Source organism: Stegodyphus dumicola, chromosome 2 (assembly GCF_044657685.1).
Source record: "Stegodyphus dumicola isolate Sdum_Otavi_A_Nest chromosome 2, ASM4465768v1".
Taxonomy (NCBI): Eukaryota; Metazoa; Arthropoda; class Arachnida; order Araneae; family Eresidae; genus Stegodyphus; species Stegodyphus dumicola.
This window is the reverse complement of record NC_140769.1, coordinates 98,069,490-98,086,394: the sequence shown is the minus strand read 5'-3', so window position 1 is coordinate 98,086,394 and position 16,905 is coordinate 98,069,490. Positions and strand designations below refer to the sequence as shown.

Here is a 16,905-nt window from a genome sequence, read left to right as displayed (position 1 = left end):
AGTCCGAGGTTCGAATCTCGCGAACGGGCTGGCTGCATGGGTGTTTTCCACATGTGTAACGTGTATACGAGCCCGTTTCCCTTAGAAAGTCCTCCACGAAGGCATCCCTACCCTTAGGCAGATAGCCCTAGTGTGCTTTGCCATAATTAAATACACCACCACCACCTTTATATCAGTATGCGGAAATATATGTACATATGTATTACATGTGTATATGTACGCAGTAAATTGCTGGTTGCTCATGAACATATGCAGTCTTGAATTTTAGCATATTTATTAATAATCTACGAAAAGTTTAATATCGTAAACACATTGCTAAGAATATCAACAACAAATTAATAATCAAATAATTATATTCAAAAATACAGTATTTAATTAGCTTTCAAGAGTGAGTATAGTTGTCGTCATTGTACGAAGATTCAGTTCTTCAATGCAGAAGTACGTTAAAAACGTATATATGCAATACCTGCATCGGTCTTCATTTTCTTAAGCAATGCAGACATATTTTCCGAGGTATAACTTGTTGCTTTGCCTTGATGAAATTTCACTCATTGAGAGTCATTTGAATTTTATTTGATTTCATATTTTTTTTAATTTTATTTTATGCTTATAAAAACGCAAGAAAAGGAAAATTTTCATTTATCAAAATGCTTTGAAACATGATACAAATAAAATAAAATAGTTAGTGTGCATGGTGTGGTACTAATAATAATACCAATATTAATGTGTCAAAAATGATACCAATCTTTAATATGCATGGTGGTTTATAAACGGTATTTATAAAAGCACCGTTTAAATGTTTAAAGCAAAATACTATTATTTACCTATTAAATTTCACTTAAGGTTTTAGAAAATAATTAGCCAAATTCATACAAAAGATCGATATAAATCAGACTGAATAAAAATTAAAGAAAAAATTTATTGAAATGATTTAAAAAATTTTCATAATTTCAAATTTTTTTAACGGAGAACAAGTTCATTGTCTGACTTCTTTTTTAGAATTATTACCAAAAATTTCTCAATATAGTTTTCTTTTTTGTTTCAACATTTAATTATCAGCAGTTGTTCCAGAAATGTGTTTAAAAGAGAAGTTCTAAATTCACATAAATTACAATTCGGAAAATTTAGAGATTTACAGGAAAATGTAATGAAAATCAGTAGTCTCCTAGTTTTACCGGAAGGACTAGGATAACTGTAATAATGTATTTTTTTGCATATATATTTAAGATCGTTAATTATTCCTTCTAATATTGTATTCAAATATTTGTAATTATTATTATTACTTAAGTTTGAAAGAAGCAATGCGTTAAAACAACCAATTGCTTTATCGGAATTGCTTATATTATAGCTTAGAAATTAACAACAACAATTTTTGCAGCTTTATGCTCAAAGATATTTCTACTCATTAATATAATTTTTAATATGCAGCAATCCTTTCCCACCAACCGTCAGGATACATCTCGGCAGCCATAACAAATTCAATAAAACTAAATTTGAGCAGACAAGGGTAGCAAAGAAGATCGTCTCGTATCCGGACTTGGAAGGCGAAAAAGTAAGATTTCTAACTCATTTAATCCTCTTAAGCCCCGCCTACACAACCAGACATATCTCCCTACAAGTCTCCCTCGCAGACATGTCTCCTGATAGTATTTCCTTTATATAGGGAGATTTTGTCACACTGTGGTTAAGTCGCACTGTTATATTGAATAAATGTGCATAGCCTATTAGAGGCAAATCAGTGGTCATATAATTAAATCCTACCTAACAAGTAGACACTTTGTCGTTCACCTTTCTTATCTTTACTCCACTAAACGTCTGGTTTCAGCTGACGTCCCCCAGGGGTCGCTACCAGGACTTACACTTTTCAATATTTATGTTGATTATGTTACGGAATATACCCGCCACATCCAACACTACACTAGCAGTGTATACTGACGACACAGCGATCCTTGCACAAAATGCATTTCTTAGCCCAGTCATACAACATCTTCAAAATCACATACATGTACTGGAGATCTGGCTACTGAAATGAAAAATTCAGATTAACGTTGAAAAAACAACCATAGTCTTCACTAAGAAGAGAAAAGTTGAACAAAACCTGCAGTTTTATGGAACTCACTGCCCTGGGCTAAGTAACTCACTTATCTTGGGGTGATCATCACAAATTCTCTCACATGGTCCTTACATATACACTATTATTCAGAAGTTTCCAGATCGTAAAGATAAACTCAACCTCTTAACTGCCCGAAACAGCGTTCTATCTACAGGTAATAATTTACTCATTTATAAATCCATTTTGCATCCCATGCTCTGTTACGCTTGGGCTATTCACATAAAAAAACTACAAATTGCCCAGAATGTTGTTCTGCGGCAAATTACAAATGCACCATACTATGTTAGAAACAATACAATTCATGCGGACCTAGACATAATTCCACTGAGACGTTTTTACTACCACCTGGTCAGACAGTTACGTACTATAAGTAAGTCTGAAATCAGAATTTATAATTAAAATTATAAGAACAATACTATAAAACAAGGCCAATGTCCATTCTTAATCCAAATGTAATCATGGAAGTCTGATTTTTATATTTACTTAGTCACGCTATTCTGTATTATTTTGTTTTTATTTATGTATATTTATATCTTGTGCGTATTGTATGTGTTTATTCTTCACTTGAGACCTATTGATTCAAAAATTACCTCGACAACATAGATTCAGTAAGACAGCCTTGAGACTTGAATTTATAGTGCATGAATCCTTTCGAAATTTAAATTAAAAAAAATTACTATATCTCAAATAAGTTACTTTCTAAAAGATTTCGAAACTTTCAACTACGTTCGATTTGTGGTAAGGTGTCAGCCTAGGTACCCAGGTGTATCAAACATAATTCCACAAGAAGAGGAAGATTTTGTATCAAAGTTCCACTCAGTTCAGCCTTTTTAAGAGTAGTCAAAGCAGATGATGTGATACGTAGTCAATACACCTCCATCGATCTCAAAACAATCATAATTTCTAAAGTTTTTAATGTCTTTATTTTTCATGGCTTATAAGTTGTAATAATAATTTTATTTTTCATGGCTTATAAGTTGTAATAATAATAATAAACAGAAGCAGACAGAAAGTAACAGTGATTAAAAACGCCAATAAAAATGCAAAATGCGAAAAATGAATATGATTAAAAAATTAATGTAGCGGAAAGGGAAAGCAATTAATTATGAGCAATTAATTATGAGGGGGGGATTTTAAACGATGAACAAATTAATTAACGAAAGATATTTTAATTAGACAAACGATTGCTACATAAATTTAACATTTAAGAGAATTAAAAAGTAATGATTCGTCAAAGTTCGTTTTAAACAGAAGCAGCGTCTCTGCTCCCACGTCAATCGTCTATCATCTCAAAACGGTAATTCCCCTAATTTTGCTTGGCGCTTTCGGAGCTTGTAGTAGTAGAGAGAGTGACGTCACGGCATCTGGTTCATGGTCTGGTTTTCTTCACAGCTCCAAGCGATCGGCACTACATTTTCAGCCATTCGAGGGTGGACTGGCCCTTCAAAACACTGCAAAATACAAAAAAAAAAAAAAAAAAAAAAAAAAAAAAAGCAACAAGCAAGGATATACAATAACAGAATTAAGTGTTCGTGAAAAATTTTAAGGGGCCGTCCATTTCTTGAGGAATTCGGCACATGTGGTGGTGCATATGGGCCCCTCAGGCACCCTTCCTTTATTACGTCATAGGTGTTGCCACCCTTAACTTTCGTGATCTTATAAGGTCCGAAATACTTCGCTCTTAATTTTAAGTGTGGTCCGAAATGAGTCCTTTTGATTGCCACTAAGTCACCAACTACGGCTGTGCTTGTCTTCTTTTGGCATTATATGTCTTTTTATTTTCCTGTTTGACTTGGAAAAATTTGCCTCTTAGCTTGCTTTCGTAATTCTTCTCTTTGGGACTCGAATTGAGATTGAAACTCACTTTCTATCAGTTCTTTGAGCTGATCGGTGCCCTTACTGTTCATTTTAGTACCGAAGAGTAATTCGAACGGAGTGGTGTTAATGCTTCTTTGATATGATGAGTTAAGCGTTCTCTGAACTTTGTGTGTTTATACCATTCGGTTGGTTTTTTTTTTTTTAAGGACAATTTCGCTAAGACTGATATAATGACTTGGTTGATTCGTTCGACTTGTCCATTTGCTCTCGGCAAGCCTGTGGTGATTAAATGATGTTTAATATCTTCTTTAGCACAGCAGTCAGAAAACTCACTGGACGTGCAAGCCGTTCCTCTATCAGAAATGATCTGACAAGGGCTTCCGAAAATGGCCTTCTGATTCTCTAACTTCGCTATCACCTCGGCAGATGTCGTGGATTTTGTTGGATAAATCCAAGTAAATTTAGTAAACGCGTCGACCACTACTAATATGTACTTGTAGTTTTTTATGGGTACTTTCCAGAAGACCCAAGTGATCTATATGATACGTATGCAACGGAATGTCCTCCTTGAATCGCGGGTGTAAAAATCCTTCCTTTTTTCCTGCTTTGCGATTTATTAAGATGCAATGAACGCAATTGGCGATAACGTTTTCTATCTTCTGCCGAAGTTTGGGAATGAAATAGTATTCATTCAGGTATTTCTCTGTATGTTTGATACCGGTATGCCCTTTCTCGTGAGCATCTTTTATGATTTCAGTCTGCATACTTTCCGGTACGACTATCAATTCTTTACCCTCAATAAACTTGTATAGTACGCCCTTTCTATTACAATAATTTTCATAACTTGAGGTTTTCAATAATTCCTTAATGGTTTTTATTTTAATGTCATTTTCTTGGGCAAGTTTTTAATTTAGGTAGGATATTCTCAACAGAAACACATAAGACGTGTGCAGGAGCTCTACTTAGAGCATCTACATGTGGCATTCTAACACCTTTACGATGCTCTATAACATAATCGAATTCCTGTAACAACAGAGCCCAACGAGCAACACGCGTCGCTAAATCTCTTTTTTCCATCGTCCGTTGAAATGCTGAACAGTCCGTCACTATCTTAAATGAAATTCCAAAAAGGTAAACACGGAACTTTTTCAGTGTTTCTACGATCGGGAGGACCTCCAACTCGTAACTTGAGTACTTTTTCTCTGCATCAGAGGTTTTCCTACTCATAAAATAAGTGGGATGAAAACTGCTATCACATGGGGTTTCTGCATTAGAATAGCCCCATATCCTTCTATGCTGGCGTCTGTTTGTAGTTCGGTTTCATAATGAGGGTTATAAATTGCAAGTACAGGCTTCTCAGCTAGCGCTGATTTCAAACGATTCAATGCAATCCTTTGTCCTTCACCGAATTCGAACTTATTACCCTTTTTTAGCAGGTCGCTAAGTGGCTTGGCAATTATAGAGTACAGTCGATTCCGCTTAATCGGGACAGCCGCTTATTTGGGACTAATCTCAAAGAATAGATACCAAACTAAGAAGCCAAAAGAAAATTATAAACTAAAGCTATGTTCAAAACTGTGGGAAGTAGACAGGATACACAAGAAGGGTATACAAAACCCTTTATTTTTCTCTATTTACAATAACTTCCGTACTTCGGAATACACAGATCCACTACTTGTGGTCTAAACGTAAAAATATAAAAATAAAACTAAACTCTAATTTAACTTTGAAGTAATAAACGTGGAAGATTGGCCTTATAATAACAGGAAGCCGTATGTAGTACAGATAACTGAGAACACTACAATACGTTTAAAGTTATCAAGAGGATTAAACCTCTGGCCTGAAAGGCAACCAGCAACTGAGTAAACTTCTAAGGTAAGCGGCCTGCTTCGACTAACTGCTTCCTCTCTCTCGCTTGGCAAAAAGCCACAACTTAAATACTTGGCGTTCGCCAGACAAACTTTGCATAAATACTTTAACGCTTATAATTCTGGCCGGAAGTAGAAAATAAGAAGTGATAGTAAAGATTTAAAATAAAATAAACGTTAGTAAAACTTAAGATCCTTACATACTTCCCGCCAGAGTTAATTAGTTTGAAACTGAGGTCTAAAACGACCTTGTTGAAAATTTTAGCTCTAGAATCTAACGCGAGGCCAATCTTTTACAAACATTTTTCGCTAGAAACTAGAAATTTAAAAGAAAGAAATTTGTTTTTACAATAGCAGCTCCCAGGACACACAATTTTTTTCATCTGTACTGCATCTAAACAGGAGCTTTTATTCAAATCTGGTTCCTTCCAGAGATCTGGAAGGAAAACTAGTTTAATGAAATGTTACATAACGAAATGGCAAGTAACATGTATAATTATATTTCTCTTAAAATTCTTATTTCATTCATAACTATTTTAGTTATCTCTCCCCGTGCTCTCTGACATGTGTTGTAAAAGAATACCAAACACGAATGTGTTTATGTCTATGTGTTCAACACTTCCTCCTACAATCAAAACACTAACGTGTTAAATTTCAACATACCAAGACCTCGTAACACACCCTAATTTCAACTCTAAACCCTGAGGTACTATTCTGAAAGTGACTAACTCTGAAGTGTAGCGTCAGAGAGCCTAACTACATCATTCAACCTTTAACACATATTCACCATGATTTAGTCTTTTTACAGTCACACGAATAAAAAAAATTTTAACATTACTTTCACTTTTACCATATCACGGTATTTCTTAACATTTAAAATAACAGTTCACTTTGTATATAAGAACATATTAACATGCCGTTAATTTTATACATTTGAAAACATACATTAGTAGTACATTGTTAACTTCTATTCTTTTCAAAGCAAGTGCCAATTCTTTCTACATTGAAATAATACATTTCAAAAAGTCTTTCAGACTAAAACTTCTTTCTTGCCAGAATGTTTTAAATAATATTTATACAATAAGTTTTTACAATATTTAAGTCTTTACACAACGCTATTATACATCAACTTTAGTTTTACGCGCGAGTAATTGAAAAACATAATACCAAAATCGGTAACAACTCATTTCTCGCCCTTTTGGCGATAAAGGTAGACCTCGCATGAGGTAAAACTCCTTGAAATCTGCCACTTGCAGTAAGAATGAAAGATTAACTTAAGTTTGCAAAGTAACATAAAATTTTACTTATCTTTGTGATATTCGAACATTCTTTTCTGGGCCCAGTCCTGAAAGGTAGTGCAGATTGTTGTTTGATTTATCCTCCTTCTTGTACGGGCTCGCCCTTCAGTGCCTTCCTCTAGATGCTTTCTTTTTTCTCCAGTTCGGTCACCCTTGAATACCTTCTTTTTCGCTTCTGCCTGTGGTCTTGGTCGTTTGATGGCAGCTGGTCTTGACGGAACCGGGAAACTTCTTTCGTGTTCCTGCTTGGACCTCGTTGCTGGCCGTTCAAATTTTCCTTGTAACTTTTCCTCCGCCGCTGATGGCCCTTCCGCAGTTCGGCGACATTTGCTGCGGAGAGTCCTGTCGGATGAGTAGATCTTCCGTTTTAGAGCCGGGTTATAGTTGCCGTCATTTCTCCTGGTTCTCTTTGCATACGTCGTCCTTCTCCCTTCTTCATTCTGGGGGTGTTCGCGAGCTCTCTTTTCTGGACGGTGGAACGGCTTCTTTTTCTTGTTACCTTCAATTTTTCCGCGGGGAAACTTTCTTTTCACTTGCGCCTGCCTCTTAATGGCTTGCCCTTGTACTTGTCGTTGTTCCACCTCTGGAGCTCGTGCCCGCCGTGTCTGCCGTGCCGGATCCTGCAAAAGATCTGTAAATATTTGCATTTTATTACGATCATAGTAGGGTTTGATTTGATCAATGTTTGCGGAGCAGGTTTCACCATTCCTGGCTTTTAACACTACTACAGCGTGAGTTATTTTTTCTATGACATATGATCCTTCAAATCGTGGAAAAAATTTGGCAGTTTTATCTTCTGGTGCTGAAGAAAGTGAATGCTTAATTTTTAACACTTCATCCCCTACTTTATAAAATACTCCCCGTCGTTTCAAGTCATAATACAGCTTTTGTTTTCTCTGTGCCACTTCAGTATTCCTTTTTTGCCTCTTTAATTAGTTTTTCTATATCACCCATTTTAAATTCTGGGGCTCTTTGTTGCACATAAAATAATTTATCTAACGGCGTTATAATCTTTCTGCCTAAAAATAACAGGAGTTTTGCCCGTTGTATCATGTTTTGCGGTCCTAAGGGCGAAAGCAAATTCATTGACATAGTTATCCCAGCTTTTATGAAAATTTTTAACATAACTACGGATCAATAAAATTCCAACTTCTATACTCAAGGACCCCATTCCGGATATGAATTCCTGGGGTATTTATAGTATTCCTTGCCAGTGCGGTTTAATTTACATTGGCCAAACTAACAGAGCCTTAAAATTTCGCGTCAAAGAACATGAGGCATATGTTAGAAAAAAGGAAACACAGAAGTCTTCTGTTGCTCAACATTGTTGGTCCGAAAATCACACTTTCAATTTTTCTGCTGCCAAAATTATTCAAAAAACATCTTCCATTGGAGAACTGGATTTTCTAGAGGCATTTCACATTCATAAAAATCTTTCTGTTCTAGTTAACGATCCTAATTCCAATCCAAATTTGCCTTCGGCTTTTAGAGAAATTATGTTTTAGTTCTGGTTTCGCCAACAGATGGCGCCACTTGCTTATTCTTGTCCATGCTTTCTTATCTTATCTAAACATTATTTCCTATCTTGTTCATTTGCGGTTTTGCAGCTGAAGATGATGGTTCGGTAAAACCATCGAAACTAGTCCTGTGAAAATTTTGTAAATTAACGCTGATTTTTGTTGTTTGACTTCTGAATTAATAACTACGGATAATTTTCACTATATTTCTATTGACCCGTTCCGCTATATTTGATTGCGGCCGATACGGGACCATTTTCAAATGACGTATGCTCAGTTTTTGGCACATGTCTTCAAATATATTACTTACAAATTGAGGACCATTATCCGATATAACTTTTAGGGGCGCCCCGTATTTTAAAATATATTTATTTAAAATAGAATCAGTAACTAATTTCGCGGAGGCTCGTTTTAACGGAACAATTTCGGTCCATTTACTAAAATGATCAACCATAACAAGGAGATAGCGACTTTTATTTAACTGACTTTTTGGGAAAGGGCCCAATAAATCGATGCCAATTATTTCATTTGGAAATTCGGATTTAATACTATTTAGAAACCCGGCCGGGCGGAAATTAATATAATTAACTGCTTGACATGTTGGGCAGGACTGGACATACGCCCTTGTTAACTTTTGCAGTTCAGGAAAATAGACTGCCTCGCGTACGCGTTGGATAGTTTTTCGAATACCAGCATGAGAAGCTAAAGGGCTGTCATGGAGCTCCTGCAGGATATTTAATCTAAGACTAGCTGGGATAACAGGTCGAAATTCCTTGTTGGAATTCGTAGTTTTTGTATAGAATAATAGACCATCTATTAGTTCGTAATGGGCCGCCCTATTTCTTATCGCCACAATATCTTGGTGGCTAAAATTTTCAGGATCCTTTAAATACTCATAAATGCTTCCAAACTCAGGATCCTTACCCAGTTCGGTTATTACAGTTTCTCGGGAATTTATTGTACATGCTGTGAGCATTGCCACCTTTACAGTATTACCTTGTTCATCTATTTTAATTCTTGATAGGGCATCTGCTACGATATTTTCCTTTCCGGGGGTATGTTTGATTACCAGATTATATTCTTGTAGCTTGAGTGCCCATCTTATTAACCTTGAGGATAAGTTTTTCCCTGAGTACAATCCAGTTACCGCCGCATGATCAGAGTACACTGTTATTGGCGCCTTTCCAAAATAGACTCGGAACTTTTGCACTGCTAACAGAACTGCAAGTGCCTCTCTCTCGGTCGCGGAATAGTTTCTTTGTGTTTGATTTAAAGTTCGGCTAAAAAATGCCACGGGCTGCTGATTTTGCTAAAGTACCGCTCCTACCGCATAATCCGAAGCATCCGCTGAAATTTCTAAATTCTCATCCTTTTCAGGAAATTTCAACACAGGGGCTTGCGTTAATGCTTGTTTTAATTTTTCGAAAGCACTATTGGCTTCGGCCGTCCACGAGAATCTTGCCTTATTCCTTTTTAATTTTAACAATGGCTCAGCGATAGCTGCAAAATCTTTTATAAAGGACCTATAATATGAACAAAGTCCTAGAAAAGAAGAGAGCTTCTTCGCCGTGTTTGGAGTCGGATACTTTTGTACAGCGATTATTTTTGATTCGTCTGTCTCTATTCCTTTCTGAGATATCTTGTAACCTAAATATTTTAATTCAGGGGCTGCAAATTTGCACTTTTCGACATTAACTTTTAGACCGGCCTCATTTAATAAAGAAAACACCTGTCCTAAATCCTGTACATGTTGGTCGAGATTATCACTAGTAATAATGATATCGTCTAAATAGATAAATGTGGACTTTCCAAGAACAGGTCTTAACACAATGTCCATACATCGCTGAAATGTTGCCGGCGCCCCTGAAAGGCCAAACGGCATACGCAAAAATGCATAAGTGCCAGACTTGGTTATAAAAGCAGTCTTAGGCACGTCCTCAGGCCTAACCCCTATTTGAAAATAACCAGTCGTCAAGTCTATAGTCGTCATATATTTGGTGGATGTTATGTTCCTTAGAATCTCCTCAATAATAGGTAACGGATATACCGGATATTTAGTTATGGAGTTTAATTTACGGTAATCAATTGCGAATCTCCACCTTTTTGGATGTGTCAAAGGATAGTCATTATTTTTCTTACATAAAACCACCGGGCTAGCATAACTACTTGAGATGGGCGTTATGATCTTTTTACGTAGCATATCGGTGATATGCCATTCTATAATTTTTTCCTTATTCTAATCATACCGGTATGCTTTGTGGCGAACTGGCATTGAATCTCCGGTGTCAATACTATGGTTAGTAACCTGAGTAAATCCTGGAATATCACTAAATAACGAAGCAAATTAACTTACCACTTGTCGGATTCTTCTTTGCTCGTCATTAGGCAGGTGGTCAAGATTTAACATCGGCGGTTCAGCCTTTTCTGCACGAACTGGTTTCATTGTCAGCTTAAGGGTCGCTTCATTAAAATCCAGCGTTGCTTGTGCTTCTGAAAGAAAATCTATTCCTAAGATTATATGTGCTTGCAGATTCTTTACTATAAAAAACATCACCTTTACTTGTTCGTCCTTGATACGGACATACAGCGGTACTTTACCTATACACTTACATTTTTCTCCTTGCGCCGCTAACACTGTCGTATTATCCGAATTATATATGCGGTATTTCCGAAAATACTTCCTAAAAAAATCTTCTGCCACACAGGAACACTGCGCGCCTGTATCCAGGAGTGCGGTGGCTGGGATATTATTCACCAACACTTCGATCTTCGGAAGAGTCAAATTTTTCACCATTACTGTATTTAACTTGAAGGAAGAGGGGTTTTCGTGGCCTTCGGATTTCCGCACCCTCCCGTCAGCAGAAATCCGTTTTAGTTTAAATCTTTTTTTCTTTCCATGCTTTCCTTCTTTTCCCACTGGCCTTGAGACTTTTTTCCTGGATTGCTATTGAACTGTCGACGTTCGCCGGCTGTTTTTGAATGCTCGGGTTTCCTTGCCCACTGATTCGCTTTGCTTCCGTAGCCGTGTGCTTGAGTTTGCTGTAGTCTTGGCGCACCAAATTGGTTTCGCTGTTGATATTGGCATCTTCTTTCAATGTCCGCCGTTCTTCTACTTTCAAACTGGATTGCTAGCTCAAATAACTTTTCCAGTGTAGTCGGATTTCTTAATTCAATAAAGTCTTGCACTTGGGGCAGTAACCTCGGCAAAATCACTTGAATTATCTCAGGATCCGGATGGTTTCCATACAAGAGTTTGAAGACGTGAATTTTTCTTAAAATTCAGCTTGAGAGGTTTTCGATTCTTTGTTGATATATACTAAAAAGTTCCGTTTCTAATTTCGCACTATCCCTTACAACAGGGAAGGCTTTTAGTAGGGCAGTCTTGAAATTCTCGTAAGTATAGGTGGGACTTCCTGCTTGACTCAAGAGACTTCTGCCTATACATTTGAACGAGTTAAGCGCTTGGCCCCTCAAAGCGCTGGTAGCTAAGGTAACTTTTTGAAATTCGTGAACGGGGTAGAGCATGAAGTGGTCATCCAATTTTTTGAAAAAACTGGTTACCGGTGAGTTTCCATTAAATGTTGCTTCTGGTTTCATCGAAGCGCGCATGGTCTGGACGATGTAACCAAATCCTTCCAGGGCGGCAGCTGGCATTTCTGGATCTGAGCCGCTTCTGCAGGCACCACAGGTTCTTCTTGAAACTCGGCCATGGTTATTCTTCTTCGTTGGGCGCCACTATCAGGTTCAATGTTCCGTCTAACCTTCTTCGGGAACATGCAAGGACCTGACTCGGAACAGAGAGCTTACTAAAGCTATGTTCAAAACTGTGGGAAGTAGACAGGATACACAAGAAGGGTATACAAAACCCTTTATTTTTCTCTATTTTCAATAACTTCCGTACTTCGGAATACACAGATCCACTACTTGTGGTCTAAACGTAAAAATATAAAAATAAAACTAAACTCTAATTTAACTTTGAAGTAATAAACGTGGAAGATTGGCCTTATAATAACAGGAAGCCGTATGTAGTACAGATAACTGAGAACACTACAATACGTTTAAAGTTATCAAGAGGATTAAACCTCTAGCCTGAAAGGCAACCAGCAACTGAGTAAACTTCTAAGGTAAGCGGCCTGCTTCGACTAACTGCTTCCTCTCTCTCGCTTGGCAAAAAGCCACAACTTAAATACTTGGCGTTCGCCAGACAAACTTTGCATAAATACTTTAACGCTTATAATTCTGGCCGGAAGTAGAAAATAAGAAGTGATAGTAAAGATTTAAAATAAAATAAACGTTAGTAAAACTTAAGATCCTTACAATACCTTCTACGATTTTATTCTCACAGTTTTCATTATCATCGTAACATGGTAAATTGTTATCTATTGTTGAAAATTCTTCATAGTTAATACAAATAGGAACTTGTAACATATCCTCATTTGTCATATCTCCTTGTCGGCACTGCCCTCTTCATCGTGCGCTTTTTTAAATTTAATGTTGTGTCTTGTTTTCCATGGCGATAAGCACCCGTCAGTTGCTTTGAAATCATTGCGGCCCAGTTTTTTATCTAACTCCTCTGACTTCGTCTTCAATATCGGGCCGTTGATATTTACGCCTCTGCCACTAATACGAGTTATCGCCGGCTCGCTGACATAACTGGAGTACCAAAATCTACCATATCGCGTGTCTTACGACAAGAAAGTCAACTGCGTGAGGAATTGGTTTTACAAGAAGAACAAGCAGGAACATCCAAAAGGAAACGCGAGGGGAAGGATCCAGACGTCGAAGAAGCACTAGATCAATGGTTTTCTATTGTTAGTGGCAGAGGTGTAAATATCAACGGTCCGATATTGAAGGCGAAGTCAGAGGAGTTAGATAAAAAACTGGGCCGCAATGATTTCAAAGCAACTGACGGGTGGTTATCGCCATGGAAAACAAGACACAACATTAAATTTAAAAAAGCGCACGGTAAAAAGGGCAGTGCTGACAAGGAGATATGACTTTGGATCTGTTTTAAATTAGATGGTTCAGGGAAATTTATAACAGCTTGCGTCAAGGTGGATGGGAAAATTTTACCCTCTTCTATGACATGGCCTAAAAAGTCAATTCGTTTCTTTAAGAATTTGGATTTTTTAAAATTTATTTCCAACCCATATTCACTCGCTAGATTTAAAACTTGACTCAGCCTCTCGATTCCCTCTTCGTATGAGGCGAACAAAATTATGATATCGTCCATGTACGGCAAAACGATGCCTTCGTTAACTAAGAATCGGAAAATGGTATTTATGAATCTCTAGAATACAGCTGGTGAGTTAGAGAGTCCAAACGGCACTTTCAAAAACTGGTACTGTCCTTCATGCGTAACAAATGATGTGTACTTCCGACTTTCCTTTTCTACGTCCACGTGAAAAAAGCCATTTTTGAGATCAATAGTGCTGAAAACACGTGCTTCTTGCAGGCGGTCCAAGATATCCTCAATCAGGGTAAGGGGAAATCTATCCTTTAAGACAACTTTGTTTAAACGACGATGATCAACGCAGACTCTTGGTGTTTCGTCTTTCTTTTTAACGATGACCAATGGGCTGTAATATTCTAAAGAACTTCGTTCTATAATTCCTGACTTTAGCCATTCGGATATTTGGGTTTCAACAATTTTCTTTTCCGCAAACGGTAATCTACGCTTTTGATCAGATACTGGTTCGTTATTTTTAACGCAAATTTTTAACTTTATGTCCGTAGATTTGGTCTTACGTGGCATATAGTTCGAAACTAACTGTTGAACAGTCTCTTTAAAGTAGTTTGGAACACTAGGTGCAATGTTTATTTCGTCTTCGTAACTAGCTAGGTCAACAGGTAAAACAGATACAATATTTACTTCCTCTACACTCTGCGACTTATTTTTTATGGTAACCCCATTTTCGTTTATTAATATTTCATCTTTTAATATTACGTTTAAGCCTAAAATGGCTTCATGTGTCATCACATTGTTGTCTACAACATAAATATCTGCAGTACACTGGAAATCATTAATTTTAATATTACTTTTAAAGAAGCCTAGAGGTTTTACTTGACATTTACCGAACCCACTCAGCGTTGAGCTTACGGGCACGAGGCCTTCGATATTCAGTTTATCAAAAGTCGATCTACGTAATAAAGTAGTTTGACTTCCTGTGTCTATTAACGCGGTTACATATACATCATTAATTTTTACTTCTTTGGTCAACTTCGAGACTACATCAATATTCACGGTTGCTACTCCTGATTTCGAATTCGTATTTGAGCATTCGAAACTTCGGTGCCCAAATTCTTTACGTTTAAAGCACTTGACTCCCTTATCTTTATGAACACATAGTTTGGAAATATGACTGTTTTCACCGCAGTTGAAACAAGTTGTATTACGTTTAATTTCAGGAATTTTCTTCTACTATCGGTTACGTTACACTTTGTTTGGTTAACAGAATTATTTGAGTCATATTTATGTCTAGATTGAATTTTTTCTTTACTTTTAGATTTTGCTTTTGACGTTCGCAACTTTTCTTCATCCTCACATATCTGTTGATAAAGCTTCAATTTGTTCTTAAAATCAGTTAATGTTTGTGACCCATACAAGCAAGATTTTTTAAACGCGGATCCTGGTATACCATCAATAATATATTGTAGTAACGCAACATCTTCAATTTTGCCATTTTTAGCAATTCTTTTCGTATTTAAAAAAAACTTATCAAATGTTTCATTGCTCTTCATTTTTTGTTTTGATAATAACTCATGCAGTTCGGCCGAATTGCAGCTGGACCGGAATCAATCAAGAATGGCATTCTTAAAAACTTGCCATGCGTTCAACTTTGGTTCACTGAGAACAAATAGTTTTGCTTTGCCAGTCATCAGACGTTTAGCAAAAATCAGTTTTTGTAAATCATTTAACTGAAGAATGGTAGCTGCATCTTCAAAACTTTCGACCCAACTACTGACATTTTCGTGGCTTCGGCCATCAAATTGAGCAACAAAAGATTTGATGTCTTCAATAGTAACATTTATACTACAGTTATGAAATACATTCGACTTGTTTTCAATTGTTCTAAGAATATTATTATTAGCTTATTGAGAAGGAAGTTGTCTCACTGTGGCACCAGAATTGTTTCTTAGTTTCGTTTTATCTCCATTATGATCTACTTCCTTTTATCCCCACCATCCGCATCCTCTAAATCACTTTCGTTTTCACTTTCTTCTAAAATTACATTATTTTTAAGCAATTCTAAATTATTCAGATAAGAAACAATTCGGGTTGCTAAGTCATCTTGTGTGCCAGAGCTATCAATGTATAAAACATTGGCAATGGAAATTAATTCATAAGCCTGAAAATCTTGTTTGATTTTTTTCTAGTTTTTCATTAATTCTCTGCTATTCTCTGCTAAAGAGAAACCACTAAATTGTCTTAACCTTTTTCGATTATTTATGTCGCCCACATCGTTAAATATTATTTTATGTAAGAATTTTATATTATGAGCTTTCTCACTTTTCAGGACATCTTCCATTCCCGGCACATCAGTTAGAAACATAGTTAATAAAATTGAGCAATTCACTCACTTCATATAATGGTAATCCACGATGTTCCTGACTCTATAATCCGGAAACAGAAACGAAAGAAAGTACTTCCATACCATCCAATAGATCACGAATGGTGTCGGCAAAGCGGGAGTACAAACAGGTTATGTCCGATGGATTTTTGGCCACAATTCACGTCTTGACACTTGACATCCAGTATTATTAAAATTTATTCTACAGTCTTTAATAGAGCTGCACACTAGTTACTCACTATTACGCAGTTTCAGTTCAGGTAAATGAGCATACATTCCTATGAGTTTGACGAGATTTTTGTTCAAAACATAGCTCATTATACATCGTAAAATAGTCCAGCACAGCAACAGTAAATCTTCAAAACCGGTAGTAATACAGGAAAGCAGGTAAAATTACAGTTCCTTCGAGTGCTTAAGTGCTATCCCAATTCTGAGAAAATTTTTGTGGGGATTTTAAACGATGAGCAAATTAATTAACGAAAGACATTTTAATTAGGCAAACGATTGTTACATAAATTTAACATTTAAGAGAATTAAAACGTAATGATTCGTCAAAGTTCGTTTTAAACAGAAGCAGCGTCTCTGCTCCCACGTCAATCGTCTATCATCTCAAAACGGTAAGTCCCCTAATTTTGCTTGGCGCTTTCGGAGCTCGTAGAGAGTGACGTCACGGCATCTGGTTCATGGTCTGGTTTTTTTCACAGCTCCAAGCGATCGGCA

General features: G+C 36.7%; 1 protein-coding gene across 1 annotated transcript in view; it reads left to right on the top strand.

Annotated features, from left to right (window-relative positions):
* The window catches only part of LOC118184324 (chymotrypsin A-like), a 61,751-nt gene that overhangs the window by 20,964 nt on the left and 23,882 nt on the right, over nucleotides 1-16,905 (top strand). The window contains exon 6 of the mRNA XM_085810950.1: nucleotides 1,429-1,552. Coding sequence (XP_085667076.1) covers nucleotides 1,429-1,552 — 124 coding nt within the window. The remainder of the gene's footprint in view (nucleotides 1-1,428; nucleotides 1,553-16,905) is intronic.